Source organism: Vulpes vulpes, chromosome 3, assembly GCF_048418805.1.
Source record: "Vulpes vulpes isolate BD-2025 chromosome 3, VulVul3, whole genome shotgun sequence".
Classification (NCBI taxonomy): Eukaryota; Metazoa; Chordata; class Mammalia; order Carnivora; family Canidae; genus Vulpes; species Vulpes vulpes.
Window position 1 is genome coordinate 145,996,285 of NC_132782.1, and position 21,299 is coordinate 146,017,583.

At 37.8% G+C, this 21,299-nt stretch overlaps 1 protein-coding gene across 5 annotated transcripts in view; it reads left to right on the plus strand.

The window, feature by feature from the left end:
• The window catches only part of SLC44A5 (solute carrier family 44 member 5), a 375,730-nt gene that overhangs the window by 235,449 nt on the left and 118,982 nt on the right, over nt 1-21,299 (plus strand). For 4 of the 5 annotated variants that reach the window (XM_072754861.1, XM_072754863.1, XM_072754859.1 and 1 more), the window contains one exon: nt 2,645-2,693. Coding sequence is in view for 1 of the 5 variants with exons in the window: in XM_072754859.1 (XP_072610960.1) it covers nt 2,645-2,693 (49 nt within the window). In the remaining 4 variants the exon portion in view is untranslated. Of the gene's footprint in view, nt 1-2,625; nt 2,694-21,299 lie in introns of all 5 variants that reach the window. The other variant, XM_072754860.1, reaches the window with a different exon arrangement.

A 21,299-nucleotide genomic window follows, 5' to 3' on the forward strand; every position in this document is an offset into this window, starting at 1 on the left:
GATATAAACTTCGTGACTTCCATATATGTATCTCAAGACTTGACTCAAGATTCCAGTTTCTTAACTCTGAATGCTGGACTTACAATCAGATGTCACTTCAAAATCAATCTCATGCTCTTTTTCTTATAATAACTTTACAATTTCTTCCACCTACTAATGTTCCCAAAGTGTTTCAATCTTTCCTAAAGCCTAGGCCAAAGACTAAAAGCGATTGAGAATGACAGTTCTAGGTCTGTAGTCGCTTGACTTGAAGCCATCTTGACTTCTCTCTTTTATACCCCAAGTCATTCATCAAGTTCTATTTATTTTTTTCATGTACTCACACTGACTAATAGTGAACATTCATTGGGGAGCGTACGAAGTGCCAGACATGGTTCTGAGCACTTTTACAGGTGTTAATTAATTGAATCCTCATAACAACTGTAAGGCATAGGTACTGTTATCTCCATTTACAAATATGGAAACCAAGACTCAAGAGGCGACACGATCTGTCTAGGGTCATTCTGCTAGTAAGTCACAGACGGCATGCAATCTGACTCCAGAGCCATTGCTCTTAACCTCTATGCCACACGACTCTCTGTGATGAATCTTGAATCTCTCTTTCCATCACTTCCACCATCACTTGGACAGTGGCTCACGTTACTTCACCTCTATTATTGCAGTTGACTCCTAAGTTGACCTCCTTGACTTTGCATTTTGCCATTCAACTTGTACACTGCTGCAGACTGCCCTTCCTTAAGCACTGCTTTTGCCGTGTCATTTTTTTGTAGTTGTTCAAAATCCTTCTATGGTTCCCTGTGGCCTAGGATATATAAAGTAACTTCCATCTCACTTTTTCAGGCTTTCTGAAGTCTGATCCTATTGTATCCTTTCAGCTTTATTGTCCCCTCCTCCTATCCTGTTATCCAGTCAGGCTGATTTTTTTTTACCATCTCTACAACCATGCTAACCATCTCTACCTCTGTGACTTCATTTATTGCTACAAGTCTAAACTTCACCTATTTATCCCAAAATGTTGTGCTTTAAGAGTCCTTCCTTACTAATCTCTACTGACCGTGACCTTTCCTTCCCTGGAACTCTTATAACACTTTCTTTGTATCCTTTTATGATATCATGTTCTGCTTTGTTCTGTAGTAATTTTTGTACTTTTCTTATTTTTATCCCTACTCATCAGTTCATTAGCTTTTTGAAGACAGAGACTGTTTCAGTAAATATTTTATCCCCTGCAGTGCCTCTTTCAATGCAGAACACATAACAGGTGATCAATAAATAGCAACTGAATTTAACAGAATTCCAGTTTCATCCACCCAAAATATTTCTCTTCCTTTTTGTTTTATTCTAATCTTTAGCAAGAATCTTACTTCTTGAATATGACCCTCTTGACTGTTCTAGTCCTTGATGAAACCTACTTTCTCAGAACTCTTGTAACACTTAAGGCAAATACCACACAATTTGGTTCTTTATTAATTGTTTTTATGGCATTTTCAGTGTTCATATGTTACAATGCAGGGCCTGGTATTCTCAAGAAATATTTGTTGAATGAATCAAGATGTTGATCTTGTTCCACCAATTGTAAGGTCTCCAATAGGACGATGCCTTATATATCTTCTGTGCCCTTGGAGTCCTTGGCTTATAATAGGTGCTTTACTAATATTCACTGATTGACTGGCTCTTAGATTTTTGTTCCATGTGCGTCCTTACCTTCCTGTTTTGTCCTTAGCCTGTGATTACACCGAAGAGGCCTCTGAGTCCTCAGAACTCACGTTCCCATATACAGGCAGAGTCATATGAGGTTTTTTGGCCAGTCCCTTTTGAAATGCTCTCTTTAATTTCAGGACTAGGCCTTCTCACAAGGACAAATCCCTAGAGGAAGAGGTGTGAGTGTTTAGGTTAGGGGAGAAGCATTGGGGGTTTGGGATTGCAAAATACAGATCACTGACCAGAAATTATTTTACAGAACTTGGTTCTGAGTCTGCTTACATAGTACATGTCACAGGAAAAGGCTCTTCTGTGTGTACCTTGTCCTGTTTAAAAAATGGGGGGATACATCACAACCATGATGCAATAATGAATGACTAGGGCATCTCTCCAGATGGTATGAAGCCTGCCAATGGGATCTGAAAAAAATAATCTTTCTATAATATAATAATGACTTGTATATGCCATATAGCCAACATGTCAGAGACCAATTAATATTTCGACTTCTTGAAGGAAAGCCTAATCTACTGAGAGAAAGGGGAGAACCAGATAAGCAGGCATCTCTGTTGTACTGTGCACCTCACGAGCACTCAGCAATACTTGGTGATGGCAGATGGTAAAACGGCTTTGCAGACCAGAAGGACTCCAAGTTTTGCTACCCTGGATGCAATCTATAATGTTGCCACACAGAACAGTGGGAGATATGTGTATAGTATGCATAGAATATGGTCCTTAACTCTTCCCAGTCTTGCTTCTTACTGGAGAGAGGGAAGAGGATTGGCAGATGTAATCAAGGCATAACTGTGTTTCCCTGGACCAAAGAATGAATTCAACACTGCCCTGGGCAGTAGCCAAGATGTAGATTTTTCTTTATTAGTACTCTAGATGTGTTTATTTGCCACTTCATTGGCATATATGCTTAAAAAGTTCTTTCTTTTAAATGCAGGTTATCCAAATACATATGATCCGAATTTCAAGGGGCCTGTTGCCAAAAGGTAAGCAATTATTTTCTTGGAAATATATTTTTTAACAAGCACAAAAAGTTTACTTTTGTTATCATTTTCTGGTCAATGGAGAATCATATCTGATGAAGGGGAAATGACTTATTTTTAGCCTAAATGTCAGCTTATTGATATACAGAAAATACAGAGAATAAATTTTTCCACGAGTCATGAATATCATCTATTCAGCAAATATGCTGCCTTAAATGATGAGACTGAAGAGTTTGTATTTCTTAAAACGAGAAGCCTAAAAATGCTTTACAAGGTTTAACCACTTTAGAGAAGCAAATACATTTGAGTAGTTGTTTTATGCACCTGTTTGTTCTGTGATTCTCCACTGCAAATGCAGAGTTGCTATGCCAACTTCTTCCACAGCAGGTATTTGTGCTGCTCGGCTTCCAAAAGCAGAGAGCTTTCTTAGAGACAACCATTCACCATTGCATCATGTAAGCTTTTGGATAGTTTGGACTACTCTAGGGAAATATGTGCTTGTCTCAACGGGTGCTTCTCTCTTAAAGCTGTATGGCATTTAAAAGCTACCCAATAATTCATAGGCCTCTTTTATTATTACTTTTACCCTCTATTCCCAGGCTTCCTGCTAACCAGAAAGGGGTTTGCAGGGTAGAATGGGTAAAAGTGAGGAGAAAATTATGCTGTTGGTAGCTGGGTTTTGCTCAGCTTTGACTTCGATTTCTGACATTTGTATGTCATAGTAAACTCCTAGGTGAAATAATGATCAGCATGCTTGTTTGCACTTGCAACCATCAGCCTCAACGTTAGCATTTACTGTTATGTGCCTATAATACCCCAGCTTTTAACAAATGTGTATTCAGTTTATCCCAATTCTATAAAAAAAAATGGGGTTGCTTATTCAAAGGTGTACCAATGCCTTTTTTAGAGTAAGTCTGAAATCTCTCATCCTTTCCATGGTAACACCGTGAATACGTTGCGTGGTCCAGTATACAAACAGCCCCATTCAAGATGTAGGTTATTTTTACTGTACTCACATTGATTTTACAATAACTAACATGTGAAAATTGAATCTAGCTTATTGGCCTCAAGGGACCTCTAGATATAATCCAGATTCAACAATAGTAGTAGTAGTCATAGTGATAGTAGTAATAGTAAGAATACAAATATAATGTGCTGCCACATTTGGACGGACAAAATAGAGATTAAAGGTGTGCCTTTTCTAGCCACAGAGAAGAAAGCAGAGTCATGCCTGGCTAGCTTTAGGTGTGAGGAAGGAGTTGAGTCTTCAGTTATGTAGAGCTTAATGATGGAACCAGGTAGTCCAGGTAAAGTCTAAGCAACTGTGATCATCACTCTGAGGAAAGTAAGTTAGTTTTACTGAGGACCGTTTGTGATGTCCTGCAGACCACAGAAGCCTTCAAAGGGAAATGGTCAGTATGTGGCATACCTCCCCCATCTTCAATCCAAGAACAGGGGAAAGTACTATAGAACCGTGGGTGTTGAACCGCAGGAAGACACGGTTGGCCCATTTATAACTTTTCTATAATTTCCTTTCTGGGAAAGTAATTAGACTGTTTATTTTTTTTTTTAATTTAAATTCAATTACTTAACATAGAATGTATTTTTGGTTTTAGAGGTAGAGGTCAGTGATTCTTCAGTCTTATGTACCACCCAGTTCTCATGACATCACGCGTCCTCCTTAATGTCCATCACCCAGTTACCTCATCCCCCCACCCCCTGCCCCTCCAGCGACACTCTGTTTCCTATAATTAAGAGTCTCTTATGGTTTGTCTTCCTTTCTGACTTCTTCTTGTTTTATTTTTCCTCTATTCCTTTATGATCCTCTGTGCTCTTTCTTAAATTCCACATATGAGTGAAAGCATATGATAAACTGTCTTTCTCTGACTTATTTCACTTAGCATAATACCTGGTAGTTCCATCCATGTTGTTGCAAATGGTAAGATATGATTTTCTGATGGCTGAGTAGTATTCCATTGTATGTATCTACTGTAAGAGCTCAGATGTCCATCGACAGATGAATGAATAAAGAAGATGTGGTATATAATTGGAATGTTTAATGAACAAATGAGAAACCCCAAATTCTTCACATTACCTCTAGCTGCAGGGCTGCCTTTAATAACACCTTTGCTTACAGTATCACTTCCCTTCTGAAAGATTCAAAGTATTATCAGATATTCAGGCCAACTCTTCCAGCATTCTCTGCTTGTCAGTGGACCATGTTCTGGACACTTCTCTCAGTTCACAGGATATCATTTGTACCTAGTGATCACCCAACTGTAGTTATTTCGAGGAGAGGTAAAGGAATGATGGTAGTGCTGTAGAAGATTTTAGCTCAGTTTCTCATTTGTTCCTGTCTACTAAGAGTTGGGCCTGTGGGAACCAATGCCACATAATACTGACACTCCCCCTCCCCAAAAGGATGATTGATAGTTTAAAGTGTTTTCCCAGTCCCTTTTGAAAAGTAGTTATCCAATGCTCTGGCTTTGTCCCATATATTCAACAGATTCTTTTAAGTTTTTTTTTTAAACATTGGATTGAGATTGTGAGCTTGGTAAAAATGAAATGGCAGTGAAAATGAATGTAAATGGAAAACAAAGAAATAAGTCTCTTTCATAAGATGCTACATGAGAAATTCCTCTTGTAATTTAGAACTAAGGAAAATTTTCATTTAATGGAGAATTAGTATACTTTCTTCTTTTAGATAAGGAGAACTGTGTAATCCACTATATTTCTCCTTTCATGCTGAATTGTAGAAAGCCCACTGTTAAATTTAATTTCAATGCCAGCAACTACATTAGCCTTCGAGTCAAGAATTTCTTTTCAGGAGTTTGAATTTCTATTTCTATTTTAATAACTATTGCACCCAGGTGTTTTAAGTCATTTCATTTACGATTTTTTTTTCTGGAAAGAGGCAGCATATAGATAGATAGGTAAATAGAAATAAAAGGCCTACATGTTCCATAATTGCCTTTTTCCCTTTATACACAAAATAGATGAAGGACATATGACTCATATAATCACATTGGTAGGCTTCACAATGCTGAAAATAACTGTTATTATAAAGCAAGGAAAATCTGTCTGAAATGTAATAAGATGCATTTATTTCTACCTGAAGCATTGGGCAGAGGTGGCAAATTCACTATCATGAAAGGGGTTCAAGAGGAGAAAGAAGCAAGCATTCATTAGGAATGTGCAAGAGGGGATCCATTAACACAAAGGAGCTGGATTAAATGACCTCCAAATCCTTTCCAAACTTGAAATTTCAAGACTTTTTGCTTAAATTCTTAATGCCAAAGCACTGAGGGAAGAGTCCAGCTTCTGGCCTAAGTGATACACATAGAAAGCATTGTACTGATGCCTTCTTGTGAATTCTAGAGCCATTATCAAGTAGACGTCTCAAGTTATTGTGAGAATACAATGCTGTCTTCTAAAGTTATAAAGTTCTCATATTGGCTACGTGTTGAAATAATTGGTGTGCTTTTTTGTTATACCAATTATGACATCATTTATTTTTATTTCCTTTCATTTTCTTTCACATTTGGAGACTAAAAGTGTCCAAAGGGAGTGCTATGGATAAAGGCTTTTGGTTTCAAACTATTTTACAAGTCCAAATGACTTATAAAATGAGTCACATAATGACTTATAGGACTTCCTCTCTTCCCTCACATTCTCTCGAGTAGAGATATATTCTCTAGTACTCTCCTCACACTGATTTTGAGGTTACCAATGATTTCCATCTTTCCAAGTGCAATGGGTGGTGTCTTTTGTTTTAACCTGGCAGCAACATTTGACATTTAGAAACCCTCTTTTCTCTTGAATTCCTTGACCTCATACTCACTTGAAGTTTCTTTTACATCATTGGCCTCTATTTTTCAGTTTCCTCAATATTTACTTGATCTCCAAATGTTGGAATGCTACAGAACTTGGTCCTTGGCCCTCTATTCTTTTTCTCTAGTCTATATTTAGACTAGATCAATAATTTAAATATTATCTGTATATCAATGACTCCCAAGCTTGTATTGCTACCAATGACCCTTCCATTGACCTCCATGTTTCTGGATTTAGCTGCCTACTTGACATGTCTCTTGGATTCTCAATACTTATTTACACTTAATGTGGCCCAACTGAATTCTTGATTTCTACTCCCACCCCAAAGTTCTAAAACATACCCTTCAGTCTTCTCCATCTCAGAAAATGACCAATGTCCATCAGGTTACAGATCCTTGGTTTCTTATTTTTTTTCTTATCTCCCGCATTCACTCTATTAGGAAGTCCTATTGGCTTTAGCTCCACAATATATCTCCAAGACAAATGCATCTCCACCTTTCTGCTATCACTTTCTTCCAAGGCTCTATACATCCCGCCTATACTTTTGTGCTGGACCCTAGAATGATCTTCTTCTTTCACTCCTGCTTTTCTTAAATCTATAATTCACACAAAACCTTGAGTGAACTTTCAAATCATAGATGAAATTATGCAGCTCTTTTACTTATGTGTTTTCAATAGATTCCCATAGCACTTTAATTAAAATTCAAACTTACTGGGCCTTAGGTGAGTGCCCTTTGTATAATTCACTGACCTTATCCCCTACCACTCTTTCTCTCTTTATCTTCTCGTTGTAGCTATGCTTGCTTTCTTCCCAATTTTTGAACATTCTAAACATGTGTCTATGTTGGAGACTTTGTGTTTGTTTTTCCCCCAGACTTTTGCATGGCTGGCTCCCTCTAGTCATCCTGCTCCTAACTACCATTGTCCAAGAGGCCTTAATGACAACCCAGTCCTGACTCAATTTTTTAGTAGTTTAAAAAAAAAGTTTAAAAACTTTTAATTCCAGTTAACGTAGTCACTCTCTGCCACATCATTTGATTGTATTTACTTTATAATATTTTTATCACTACTGAAAAACTACTTTAGTCATTTCTTTGCTTACATAATTAATGTCCTGTCTAGAGTATTAGGTCAATGAAAATCAAGAACCTTGTCTGTTTTGTTCATTGTTCTATCCCCTGGGCTTAGAAAGTCCCTGACACATATGTATTTGTTGGATGACTAAATGAACTATCATCCTAGCTTCAAAACTGTAGATGTGCTGGAAAGGTTATAGGCTAGCTGGAATGAAGGCAGGGTACCATTTGGAAGACTATTTCAGTAATCCAGCTGAGAAATGATTACAACTTGGACTAAGGCAGTGGCCCTGGAGAAAAGAAGTTTAAGAGGTAATGAGAAAGCAAAACGTTTAAGGCTTCTGGACTGATTGTATGTTGGGGGTAGAAAAGAGAATCTAGCATGACTGTGCCTAATAACCAGGTGGAATGTGGTTATGATCACCAAAGTAGGGAACACATGAGGAGAAGCAGGATGGTTATAAAGGGCAGAGAAAATCATGACTTCCTTCATCATCCCTAGAGTAAACTGCAGGTGCTTTCTTTGGTGCTTAGAGTACTCTTTATGCTTATAATAGCGTATTGTAATTAGTTAGTTGCTTGGCTAACTCTTCAGTTAAACCATGAGTTCTGCTAAGTAGAACTGCACATAATTGTCCTGTGAGTAACAGTTTTGATCATGTGACTCCCCCTACTCAAATTTCACCAGTTAGTCCACTACTAAACATCAACTTCCATGCCTTAATATTATATTCAGATACCTACACAAATGTCTTAATATATCTGCCTAAACTATTCATCTATTCCCCCCTGTCTGTCTGTCTCTGGGGTTTCTAAACCCTTAAATTAACTTTCTATTGAACCAAACCAGTCCTGTATACTTCTGTGGGGTCTGAAAATGTATTATGTCAGTGTCCTAGAATTACAACAACTCCGGGATGATGACTGGCAATAACAAGCTCACAAGAGACTGATGTATAAAACCAGAATACCAACGCAGTAATTTACATTAAGAAATTTAATTGCTGAGCAAACCTGGTGTTCATGTTGGCCTGACCAGCACATTGCTCCCTTTAGGCAAACTACATGAGAAACCTAATTATTAAAAGGTTGCTTGATGATCGTATAGTTTGAACAAGGGAATTGCATGAGTAGAATGCCTAATGGCATCAGGTGCTGGCTGCCTGTGGTGTCTATCAATGGAGTCGGATCCTCACATCTGTTTGATTTGGTGCCCTAATCTGGAGAGTGCTTGGAAGGGAAGGGCTGTTTGATGATTATTTGCAATTCTCTTTATATATGTTAATAAATTCAATAAGTTTAAAATCAGCCTTACTGGACTGGGAGGTTTACAGTATCATTGAAGTGACTACGTACAACTCTGTTTTAATTTTGTGTTGATTTTATAGTTTAACTCTCAGAAAGAAGTATTATTTTCTATTTTCTCAAGTTTTGGGGAAATACCTTACTGTCACTTAAAGTGGCAGTCTTCCTTGTTTAACGGCCCTGCTCAGAATCTACCTCCTCTGATCCTAGTATCAGAGTGCCTTCCCTCTGCTGAAACCCCAGAGCTTTTGCTGTGAATGATGTTCGGTACATTCTGCTTGTGATTGCATTTAACTTTTGTGCTCATGTATTGTTTTGTCATCTGGCCTGTAAATCTCTTGGAGGACAGACATCCACATTCAGTATATATGTGGGTAATTAATGACGAAGGCTGGCTTTTATCCCCTCTCAATATACCACTAGCTGGAGCATCTACTCCTTGGGATGGTAATTTGTTTGTAAAGAATAGGGTTATATCTTTCATGGTTGTGCTTATAAATGTTAAGATTCTTTTAATCTGCAACTTTCAGGTGAACTTTTCTATTAAAAATAAATAAACAGGGCAGCCTGGGTAGCTCAGTGGTTTAGCGCCGCCTTCAGCCCTGGGTGTGATCCTGGAGTCCCAGGATCGAGTCCCACATCGGGCTCCCTGCATGGAGCCTGCTTCTCCCTCTGCCTGTGTCTCTGCCTCTCTCTGTGTCTCTCATGAATAAATAAATAAATAATCTTTAAAAAAATAAATAAACAAATTCCATCTCCATGTCCTGAGATGATAATATGTGACCTTTATCAGAGGGTACCAATTGTAGCAATTTGGACTTTATTTTTTCACACTTGGATCATAGGTCAAGCAAATGGTCATAACATTTTAATGGCTTTGCTCTAGCATAAAATGAATGAGGTAAACAGAATAAACTGAACTTTTTACACTGTGACCTATAAATCTTTGATCTGCCTTGAGGTAGCATACTTGGATTTGCACTGCATATAGTGTCATGCCCTCTGTGGACACCTCATAAAAACTAATTGAATTGAAAATTGGTCTGAGGTGTATTCCATAAGCCCTAGTGATGCAAATAGCTTAGAGAACTCTGATACTATTTTCCTATTAGCTGAGAGTTGCTTTTAGGAATATGAACTCCCATATTACACCGATGTCATCTGACAATGGTATAGAACTTGGGTAGCTTTTCAGCAACAGCTTTAAATATGACTTTAAAGTCCTAGAGTTCAAACCTATAAGTAAAGCTTTACCTTGTACATAGTGACTGTTTTGACTCAAATATAAGGCAAAATCATTCAGCCTCTTGTGAAGTTCACCCTTGTGTTTATCCATAGGTTCTGTGTCATTCTGCTTCCTCCCCAGCCTTTTTTCCTTTATTCCTTGAACAAATATTTATAATATACATCTGACTCTATGATAAGAATTATGCTAGTTGGTGATAATACAAAGATAGGATATCCTTGTCTTCAAGGAATTAAATAATAGAAGAACAGACAACTGAAAAGACTTTATGGTTCCATATAGGAAGTACAAGCTGTGGAAGAGAACAAAGGACTTAACTGTGGATGTCTTACGTGGGTGCTGTTCCAAAGATTAATATTCATTTGTTTTCATTCAACAAATATTTATTGGTCATCTATTATTTGCCCGATATTCTCTAGACATTTAAGATAGGGTGATGAGCAAGATAGACAAGGTTCCTGTTTTTTGGAAGAGGGAAGAGTCAGGGCAGACAACATCTGAGTAGTGAACATGATAGTTTCACAAAGTGAAAACTAGGAGAAAGAAAAAAAAAAAAACCAGGATGTGATAATGCCTAGCTGAGGATGGGGGTGGGCTCTAATTCAGACTTTGTGGCCACAGTAGACCTTTTTATAGAGCTGACAATTGAAATGAGACTTGAATGGTAAGGAGGAACTAACCATGCAAAGATTGAGGGCGTAGGGCTTCAGATAGAGCGATAGCAAAACAAAGTCTCTAAGGCAGGAACAAGCCTGCCTGTTCAAAGAGCAGAATGAAGACTGGAGTGAGTGAAGTATGATGAAAGGGGGAGTGGTTAGGGGAGTGGTCTGGTAGGTGATTCCTGCAAGCACATTATAGCTTGTGTGCGTAAGTGTGATGGAAAGCCTTTGGAGGGTTTTAGGAGAATGAGTTAATCTAATACATGTTTTTAAAACTAATTTTTACTGCTGTGTGGAGAATGGCTTTTAAGAGTTCAAAAGCAGTCTAAAGGAGATCAATAGGAAGCTTTTGTAGTCCTCTAAGTGGAGGAGTCAGTAACTTGGACTAGGGTGGTGGTAGTGGAGATGCATAGAAGTGAATAGATTTGATATATTTTTTTGGTAGTAGAAATGACAGTACCTATTGATGTGAAAGAGGAGAGAAAGGAAGGAGTCAAGGATAACTGCTAGATTTGTAACTTGAACAATTGGTTGGATGAGATCCTCTATGTGAAGAATGGAAATATTAGGGGAGGAGCAAGTTTCCTGTCGTAGGGCTTCTATTTTGGCTGTGTTAAGTTTGAGTTGCAGAATAATAGATATTCTTGTGATGATGCTATATATATAAGTCTGGAGCTCAGTGAGGAATAAGGTGAGGGCTGGATAATGAGAAGTGAGAGGTCATTGGCATAGAGATAATATTTAAAGCCACATGTTCAGGATGAGTCCACTTAGGAGGGTGAAGAAGAGGCCTAAGGACAAACTCTGGACTTGACCACATTTGAGTCAAGCAGAGGTGGAGGAGCCAGCAGAGGAGACAGAAAAAGTACCTAGTGGGTTAACAGAAAAGCAAGGGGAATGCAACATTTAGAAGCTAAAAGTAGTGTTAAAGAAGAGATGAATGGTTGGATGGATGTGACTAACTATGTTGATTGTTTTGGAAGGTCAGGCAAGATAAAAACTAAGAAGTAATCATTGGCTTTAGCAACATGAAAGTCATTAGTGACCTTATCTCTTCCATCGTAAGTGCCCAGTGATGAAGTGGGCACTTAAATCTGACTGGCGAGAGTTAATTAGAGAATATCAGATGAAAACCTGGAGGTAGCCATTAGAGACAACTCTTTCAATAAGTTTTATTGGAGGATGAGGGGAATCTGGGGTCAAAGTCGAGTTTTCTTGAGATAAACGATACTAGAACTAATGTGTGGTGCTGGAGATGATCCAGGACACTGAGGATACAAAAGAAAGGGGAAATTATAGAGATAAAGTCGTGAAGATGGAATCAGAACATAATCGGAGAGTGGCCTTTGGTAGGAAGAGAAATTTCTTGCTTTTAATTTCTCAATGAATTATGAGATAAGGTCATTAGACAAGGATGGGCTGATGGTGGTGGTAGAGATGGTAGCAGGCCCATGTGTATGAGGATTGAGAGGAGAATGTATGAAGTGATCATTTTGGAAAGTGAAGAGGTGAATCTGGTATATTATTAATCCAGAATACCTATATTTTGCAGTTCCCATATAGAGTTTATTATTCTAGTCTTACAAAGATTTAAGGGAACCCCAAATTTGGTCACTGTTCTAATGGAGCATAATGATCTTTAGACATATACTAGATATCTAAATTATGTGAACAAGAAGATCCTTGGGGCACCGGCGAGCTCAGTTGGTTAAGCGTCCAACTCTTGGTTTTCAGTTCAGGTCATGATTTCAGGGTTATAAGATTGAGGCTCACATTGGGCTCCATGCTCAGTGTGGAGTCTGCTTGAGATTCTCACACTCTCCCTCAGCCCCTCCTCCCCCCCCCCACACACTATCTCTCTCTCTCAAATAAATAAATTAAATCTTAAAAAAAAAAAAAAAACTCTGAAGATCCTGAGGTAGATGGAATTGGATGGCGGTATCTTGGGGCACTTCACGTACTAGGAAGGTCTTGAATAATATTTTGGACAAAGCATCATGCTGTCAAAGGAGGCTTCTTTTATGTGATGGCTTAAAGATAGGATAAGCATGTTCTATACCAGGCAGGTGTGCTCAGCTAGGGTGGAAAGCAGGGGCTATATATCACACATAGCTGAAAAATAGAGAGGGCTGGGCTATGAAATATTGGAGATGAAATATTGGCAGCATTTTTAAATTTTAGTGATAATGGGGAAGGAAAAAAGAAGAGGTTTAGGTAGATTCCAGATCATTCATTAGTTTTTTCTTTCATTCATAGCTCTTCTGTGATATGCACGGTGGGTATATAGAAAGGACATAGACTATGCTCTCAATAAACTTTAAACTACTAACTTTAATATAAAACAACTACTGACTTGATATACAAATTTACAGTCATAATTCAGGGGGATAGAGTAAAATAAGTGAAATGAAGAATTATTCCCAATTGGAAGGATGGAGAAATGTTTTTTGAAGGTGTCATTTGAGTTGGACCTTGGGAGAGGAGAATGAAGAACAGAATCAGACGCATGGAGGCCTGTGTTGCAGATTGGGTTCTCCAGAAGCAGATGATGAGCTGGAGTTTGGGGTGCAAGCTCTTTATTAGGGATCAACACCAGGGAAAAGAAGGGGAAGGAGGCAGGATTGCACAGAAGGAGACGTCACACTGCTACCACAAAGCCTCAGCGCACCCAGCAGGGAGCTCTGGAGTGAGTACTGTCTCTCCCAGGAGTCTCAAGTAACTCTGAAATGGCCACGTCTTTATGAGCCCACTTGGCTCAGTCCCTGGTTTTTCAGCTGTCCTAGGAGGGCATGACCTGGTGTGGAGTGGCAGAGGCAGACAGTGAAGGTCCTGGCACATAGAGGCTATTTATGACCACACTTGCCCCAACCAGGCAGTAAATCCTTCTTAAAGGGAACCCGAGTAGAGCATCTCCAGGGGACCATAGTGTGTAAGTGCATGGTGTGTTCCATGGCGTTCCAGAGGGTCTGGAACAGAGACTAGAGCAAAACACATCCTGGGGATGAAACTGATCGGGTTGTTTGGGATTCTGGGGAAATTTAAAAGGCATGATGAGGATTTATGAGACTTCTTCCTTTGGGGCTTTGTTAAGGGAGCTATGTAGGACTGTATGATCATGTAATGCTGTGCTTTCAGGAGACAATCCCGAGTAGTGAGGAGTAGAAGGAAGGGTTGCCATAGAACACAGCTGCCTAATGAGTCTGTGTGTGTGTGGCGGGGGTAGGGGGGTGTGTAGGGGTGGGGGGGTGGATAGATTACATACTATGTCCATTTTCATTTGGTCTGTTTTTCTTGGAAAATAGTATCCTTGAAGTTTCCTTCACCACAGACATTTGACTTCACATTTACTATGACGACAACTAAAATGTTTCTAACAGACCCATAGCTTGTTTTTTGTTTTGTTTTGTTTTGTTTTTTGGTGAAGCTAATGCTTGCTTTCATTACTATACATCGTGTGGTAATATGGCAGATTACCATATACCTGTGTCAGAAGAGTTTATTACCACATACTCTTCAAGTATTGTTGTATTCAGGCTGTTTTGCAACTGAATGAATTTGTTTTTCATTTGCTCTCAACCATTATAATGCTTTAAGTCTAATTGCTTTTGGTGGGACACTGGGGAAAGAAAGTATTTTTCTGTTTAAAAATTGGAAGTAGTTTGTGTCTATTTGGAGCAGGAGACCAGTGAGTGGGTACTGTTGGGAAGCCGGTAGGGGTGAAGCCAACAGGCAGTTCCCCAGGCTGGACTTGGGCTCAGGCGTGTGACCCTCACTCTGTGACTGGACTGGGTAATGTGAAATGAAGCCTCTGGAGGCAATCCTAGTAACAGTATCTCATTATGGAATTTCTAAGTCATTCAGACACCAGCAGTGCGGAGCCAGCTTACTGAGTCTTAATAGAAACACAGAAAACCAGGAGTAGAAAGAGTATATCGAGGCAGAAGGGCAAGACCTAGTAGAATTTCCTCCACTCACGAGCATGCGGCCTTGATTACTTTTCTTAATGTAATGACTATGCAAGTGTTTGACATGAAGGTTATTTTCCAGTTGTATCTGTGAGGAAAAGTCAGTGAAGAAGTATATCAAATTTTATCTAGTGTTGGTATTTAATTTAAATATTTCCCAAAATGTACATTAGTTTTTCTTTTTAGATGATTATTTTGCTTGTTTGGTTAAATAAGGAATTATTATATAAACAGTGTATGCAAATGTCAGTTAAGCAGTACTCAAAATGCCTTTCTATTCTGGTAATGAAACTATCACTCAGGCATGACCCTTCACTTGATATGAACTTGTCCAAATCCTATATATAGCCTCTCAGAGAAAAAAAAAAAAAAACACAACAGCTTTTTATTACTAATTTTATAAACTCAAATGGACATAGTGACAACAAACCTCACAGTTGTATATTTTACAAGTCAAGACATGATAAAATTAGACTGAAACTTCCCAACACATGTCATATTGTCGTTTTGATTTAAGTTACTTATGGAAAATTTATCCAAGATGTCATTGTGTTTCATGATTTACAGGTATAGATATCACTTTATGTGCGCTAGACTTTTGAATTCAGATCATTATGTGTTTATTTCAAGCTGGAAGTCTCCTATTTATCTGGTAAAATGTCTTCAAGAATTAATTCCTTCACATTGGTAAAATTGCAGCCCTGTAAATTATTATTTATCTTATGTTTTTTGGTAATTTGCTATCTGTTCTTCATAGGATGCTTTCTGTCTCACATGTTTAAAAAAAAAGAAGCTTAATGCTGAAAATCAAAAGTATTATTTCCTCAAAATTTAAAGTAAAAAAAAAGTTCACACTAGAGTTGATGGTCTCCGTGTACCTTGTTTGCTTTTGTTTTTGTTTTTAAGATTCTATTTAGTTGGGAGGGAGAGAGAGTGCGTGAGAGAGAGAAGAGCACAAGCCAGAGGGAGAGGGAGAGAGAGGCTGAGCAGGGAGCCTGACCTGAGGCTTGATCTCAGGACCCTGGGATCATGATCTGAGCTGAATACAGATGCTTAACCAACTGAGCCACTCATGTGCTTTATTCTTAATATTTGCTTCCTAAAAATGTTCCATTGTAATGTGCATTTACATTTTATAGGTCCCCTTTATCTCCTGCAGTAAGTATAGAAGAAGTGTGGAAGGTGCTGTTAGTTTACATTTGTGCATTTGATATCAAACCTGTTTTTTTTTTTTTTTCAGATTTAGGAAACCAAGTTACAACCACATAAGCCACCTTCTCCATGATTTAATTTTATTTTGTTCAATAAAGGAGGGAATGAAATTCTCTTCCTTTCTGGAAGAGGTTTAATTTCCCATACCACTGCCATCACCTTCCTCCCTAAAACTCTGGCTTTGGTATTTGTACATAATATTTGTGCTGAATTTTAAATTCATTTAATATTCTTGGCTCCCTAAACTATGTTGTTGTAGTTTTGTTGTGCTGTTTATTGTCTCTGTGATCTATTTTGGATTAGTAGACCGTGTCTACTTCCCTAACCTGATGTGCCATCTGTATCGTTTACAATTCCATGGGGGGAGTTAAAATTAACACACATAAACCTTAGAGAGTTGTTAAGTGTTAAAGCATGATGGTGATTGTAAGGACAATAGAATTTCCAGTTATGGATGAAAGAGCTCAGTTCAGTGATAAAGATCAGATTTAATGTACAAGAGAGTTTTTGAACTGAGCCTGGAAAGATGGGTAGGATGAATGTGTTGCAAAAAAGGATGAAGTATCCCAAGTTAAAAAAAAAATCTGTAAAGGCAAAAAAATCTTCATTCAGCTTGTGGAATACTATCCTGAACATCGGGCTTCATCTCTAGTAGATATCTTCAAGTTCAATTTGTATTAGGAACTCAGCCCAACTTTTGAAATTTATCTGACTTGTACCCTCTTTGAACTGGCTGAGTTTTTTCATTGGATCGGTTGTATTGACTGATTGTCTCGATATTGAGTAGATACAGTTTCAGCATCCTTAATGAGGTGCATGATATTTTCTCCTAATATCTCTAACTTTTGTTGCCTGAGTATACTTAAATGTGAGGAGCCCTTTGGCTACAAGCTTATGGTGTGAGAGTTCAATTTTAATTCCCTTAAAAATCAGAAGTTGGCATGACCCATGCTGAATTGTTTTACACCCCCAACCCCCGGGGAATAAACAGAGTGAAATAAGAATATGTTATTTACTAGTTGGAACAGCCATAGAACGTGTCTTGTTATAAGGAATTTATTCATTTATTTAAGTAGGTAATTCATATGGATAAATGTTTCCAACAGTACAGAGAAGGCCTAGAGTCTAGCACCTCAGAATCCTGCCTCAGAGACAACAAATACTATCAATGACTTGTGTAGCCTTTCATATAAGCGTGTACATTAAAAGTATACGTATTTGTATGCATACACCTAGGTACATATATATCTTGATTATCCCTTTCTTTATATAAAAAATAATAGCATGCCATAATAGCTTTCTGTACTGTTTTTTCCTCCCTCTATTGTCTTTAACCCAACACTACATCTGGGGAATCAATTCATCAGTACAGGCAGAGAGGTTATAGGAGTTTGAAGAGAGGTTTTGAAGAAAATGTATTTGATTCTTAAAATTTTATTATATTATCCATACAATTGGAAGAAATAATGTCCTCAAAGCTCTTCTTTGTCTTCTACTCACATATAAAGGTCAAATCCATGTGTTTCTTGTCTCTTAGCCCTAGTTACTCCCTGGAAGAATCAATTGCTCTTTTGTCTGTGTTCTCTAAATCCTCTCTATACATTATACATACTCTATTTATGACCCTGACCATATTGAGGGTTTTTTGTTTCTTTTTTATCTGTTTTTTATCCATGAATAGATTGTGAGGTCCTTGAAGCTTTTCTTTTCTCTCTGGATCCTTATTCCCCAGCAGAGTGTGGTACATAATAGGTGCTCAATACATATTTGCCTGATTTTTTTTTTTTAAAGGGAAGTCCTTAACTTCCACTGTTCATAGATTCCATATTTTTATTTCCTTGTTCTTATCCTTTGGTATTTGATTTGAAATACTTATTTCCCAATGATAACTACTTTTTTGTTTGTTTGTTTGCCATGGAGCAGGAGAAGAATTATGGGTGAAAAATGAAGAAGTCACCTGCAAATATTTATACAATGCTTCTTTTATAAACTTTTATGAGAAAAATGGATGATCCTCCCCATTTTGCGTTACAAATTGCTGAGGAAAAGCTGATGTGGCCAAAATAAATATACAACCTGCAGCCTGGAGTAATTACCCATAGATGTGTTTGCATATATCCAGTTCTTGAACCTACTCTGTGATGTATGCACACATTTGTGTAATGCTCACAAAGACGCTTCATGTCATTACTTTGAAAATCTTTATGTTTGGCTTAGTCAAGCAAAAACTGCTTTAATAGCATCTTAGATTTTGTTGCTATGCTATAAGACAGCAGAACTGTATTTTCATTCCTATCGCACTGTGCTCCATTCATTTATATCATCCTCCTTTGCCTGCAATATTTAATAGGACTTTTGGTGTAAATGCAAATAGTTGAAAGAATTATTTTGTATTGGTTCATATTATGGAGCTTATGGGTCTGCTCTAACCGTCCTTACTCAGAGAATGAGCATTTTTCTTCACATTGCTCTGAAGATCATTTAAGACTCATCTTTAAACTGCCTCATTATGTCTTTCAGAAATACGGTTCTCATATAACAACTAATCAGGAAATTCAAAGTATTTGAAGTATGTTAGGAAAAACAGATGTTTTCTATTTAAAGTACTGCAGATGACTGTTGTTTCTTTTTCTAGTCAAAAGACATTCGTATTCACTAAATAAATGTATTGTCTTTAAGTGTGCATCCTTCTGTGTCACAGTGGTGAGAGGTCTTCACTGCTAGAGTTACAAATGAAACTGTTCTGCTAATGTTCTGCTTAACTATTCATTTTGCACAGTAGGGAAGCTTGGGTTAGGAAAACATCAGTAAATTTCATTCTTCTTAGCCTGACATGAAAAATAGACAATGCTAATGGCAGTTGTTGGCTGGTTGATTTGAAATACTAGCATACTGAATGATTCAATAGCCTTTTCATTTTTTTCTCCAAATAAATATAGTTGGTTTTTAAAAAAATATTTTATTTATTTACTTATTTGCTGGGTGAGTGTGAGAGTTAGGGGGAGCAGCAGAGGGAAAGGGAGAGAGGGAATCCCAAGAAGGCTCCCTGCTGAGATTGGAGCCAGGCCCTGGCCTCAGAGGGGCTCAATCTCATGAGCCTGAGATCATGACCTGAGCTGCAATCAAGAGTCAGACACAACCGATGGAGCCACCCAGGTGCCCCTAAACTTTACTGATTTTGTGAAAAGACTAAATCTTCCAGATAAACATAGATGTTAATATGTTAAGCAGGGAAGTGAGAGCAGAAAGAATTAGCCAAACAAATTTAATTACCCATTGAACTCAATTATAGATTTAAAAGATATAGTATCATTTTTCTTTTATTGAAACAGAATCATTATTATTAATTTGAGAGTTTATTTGTTTCAGCATTCTGTTTTGGGGTGGGAAAAAAAAACCTGGAGAAATGGAAAGGCTTAACCAATATTACCTGATGACTTTATGACAAAGGTGGGGTTTGATTCCAGGTCTCCAGGTTATGCGTCTAGAGTTCTTTCCTCTGTATTTCTCTGAAATCATTTTTTAGTAAATCTGTCACTTTTCATTTCATGGCAGCCTTTTTTTTATAATAGATTTATTTTTTATTGGTGTTCAATTTGCCAACATACAGAATAACACCCAGTGCTCATCCTGTCAACCTTTTGTTTGTTTTTCTTTTTTGGTGAGTGGAAAAGCAAATTGAGAGTGAGAGGAAAACTGTATCTATGCAAAGGATGGAGGAAGAGGAAAGAATTTGAACTGGGTGGCAGAGGGAAGGAGCCTTTAGAGAACAAAAATGCCCATTGGGGAAGAGTTTCATGTTTCTGGCACATGGCGTATGAGTGTGTCCTCCTGTTTGCCCCACCACGATCTCTTCAGCAAACGTCTATTCCTCAACTCCATTGGAGAGTTGGACCCATTTTGATGGATGTGATTAAAATGCTGAGGAAACCCTCTGAGTGGGTGGGGCCAAGAGCCTACCTAGCCTGTCATTTGAAGGACTGCCATGCATGTTTATTTGTGAGATTATTTGACTCGGTCTCTTTTCTAAAAATATGAGCATTACAAGTGTGAGCTATGGGCTTGCCTGTTCACCTTTGTATCTTCAGTACCAAGTACATTGCCTGCCATACAGCACATGCAGAATAAATTTGTTGGAATCTGTCAAAACTCAAATATAAGGTAGTTCCTTCTTCACAATGGGTATGTATCAGACACTTGACCCCCAGGACAGTTTAACCTCAGGACAACTCTACAAGGTTTTTTTTTTAATTTCTAACTGCCATTTATAGACTAGGAGCTGGGACTTGGGGAGATCAAGTCACTAACCAACGGTATGCAACTCGTTAGTGGCAAAGCTGATATATCAAAAAAGTGGTAGGGCTATCTGGCATCAAAAGTCTAGCTTTCATCCTCCTCCTCTAAATAGCCTTGGTCTTCAAAATCTCACAGACAGGGCCCTGAAAAAAACAAAATTGATGGATCAAGACTTCACCAGGAGTTAAAAGAAACTATCGTTCTTCAAAGAAACCATGAAGAACGTTGCAACTCAACCTATCAGACTGTACTGCTCAGTAAGGAGAATTTTTTTCTGCAACAGCTGCAATTTACATCAGAGGGTACTTATGGCCACAACATATTGTGCTTCATTGAAGCAATTAATCAGACTAAGAAGATAGTTCTAAATCCAGATTTTCCTCAGAAATACCCTAAATTTCTAATTTTTCCTGGTTGCTAAATACTTCTGGAGTCCTAAGAATATCTCCCAATTACTGAATGATTTCTTAATTACTTTATTTAGAAGAATTAAGTAATATTTGGGAAAGACACAAACAGAGTAACAGAGAGCTACTTTGGGATAGCTATAGAGATCACCTGACAAAATGAGATTTTTAAAGAGAGAGTGGACAAGTAATTTAGATTTATTACTTCTGGCCGTAAGAAATATTGGATGTTATTGTAAAAGCACGCTATTAAAGATCAATTTTTAAAGCAGTACAGTAAGTAGTTATATTGTTGTGACCACAAAAGGGAAATTTGAAATTAAATTTCCTGTGTATGCATCACCAATAGATTAAAAAACTTTGTATCTCAGACATCTTGGAGGTGAAGGTGATATGTGGTCTGGACAAGTAGACTGTATGGGTAAGAAGTCCAGTGATGACAAAGACATGGATGTTAAAGAAGATGAATCAAATAATTTTTTGGTGAAGATTAAAAGAAAAACTCACTAGTACCCAAGTTTAATATATCATTTATATTTATTTAACGAGTGATTTTACATATGCCTGTGTAAATAAACTTTTAAACCAAATATGTAAGTGGATCTTTATTTT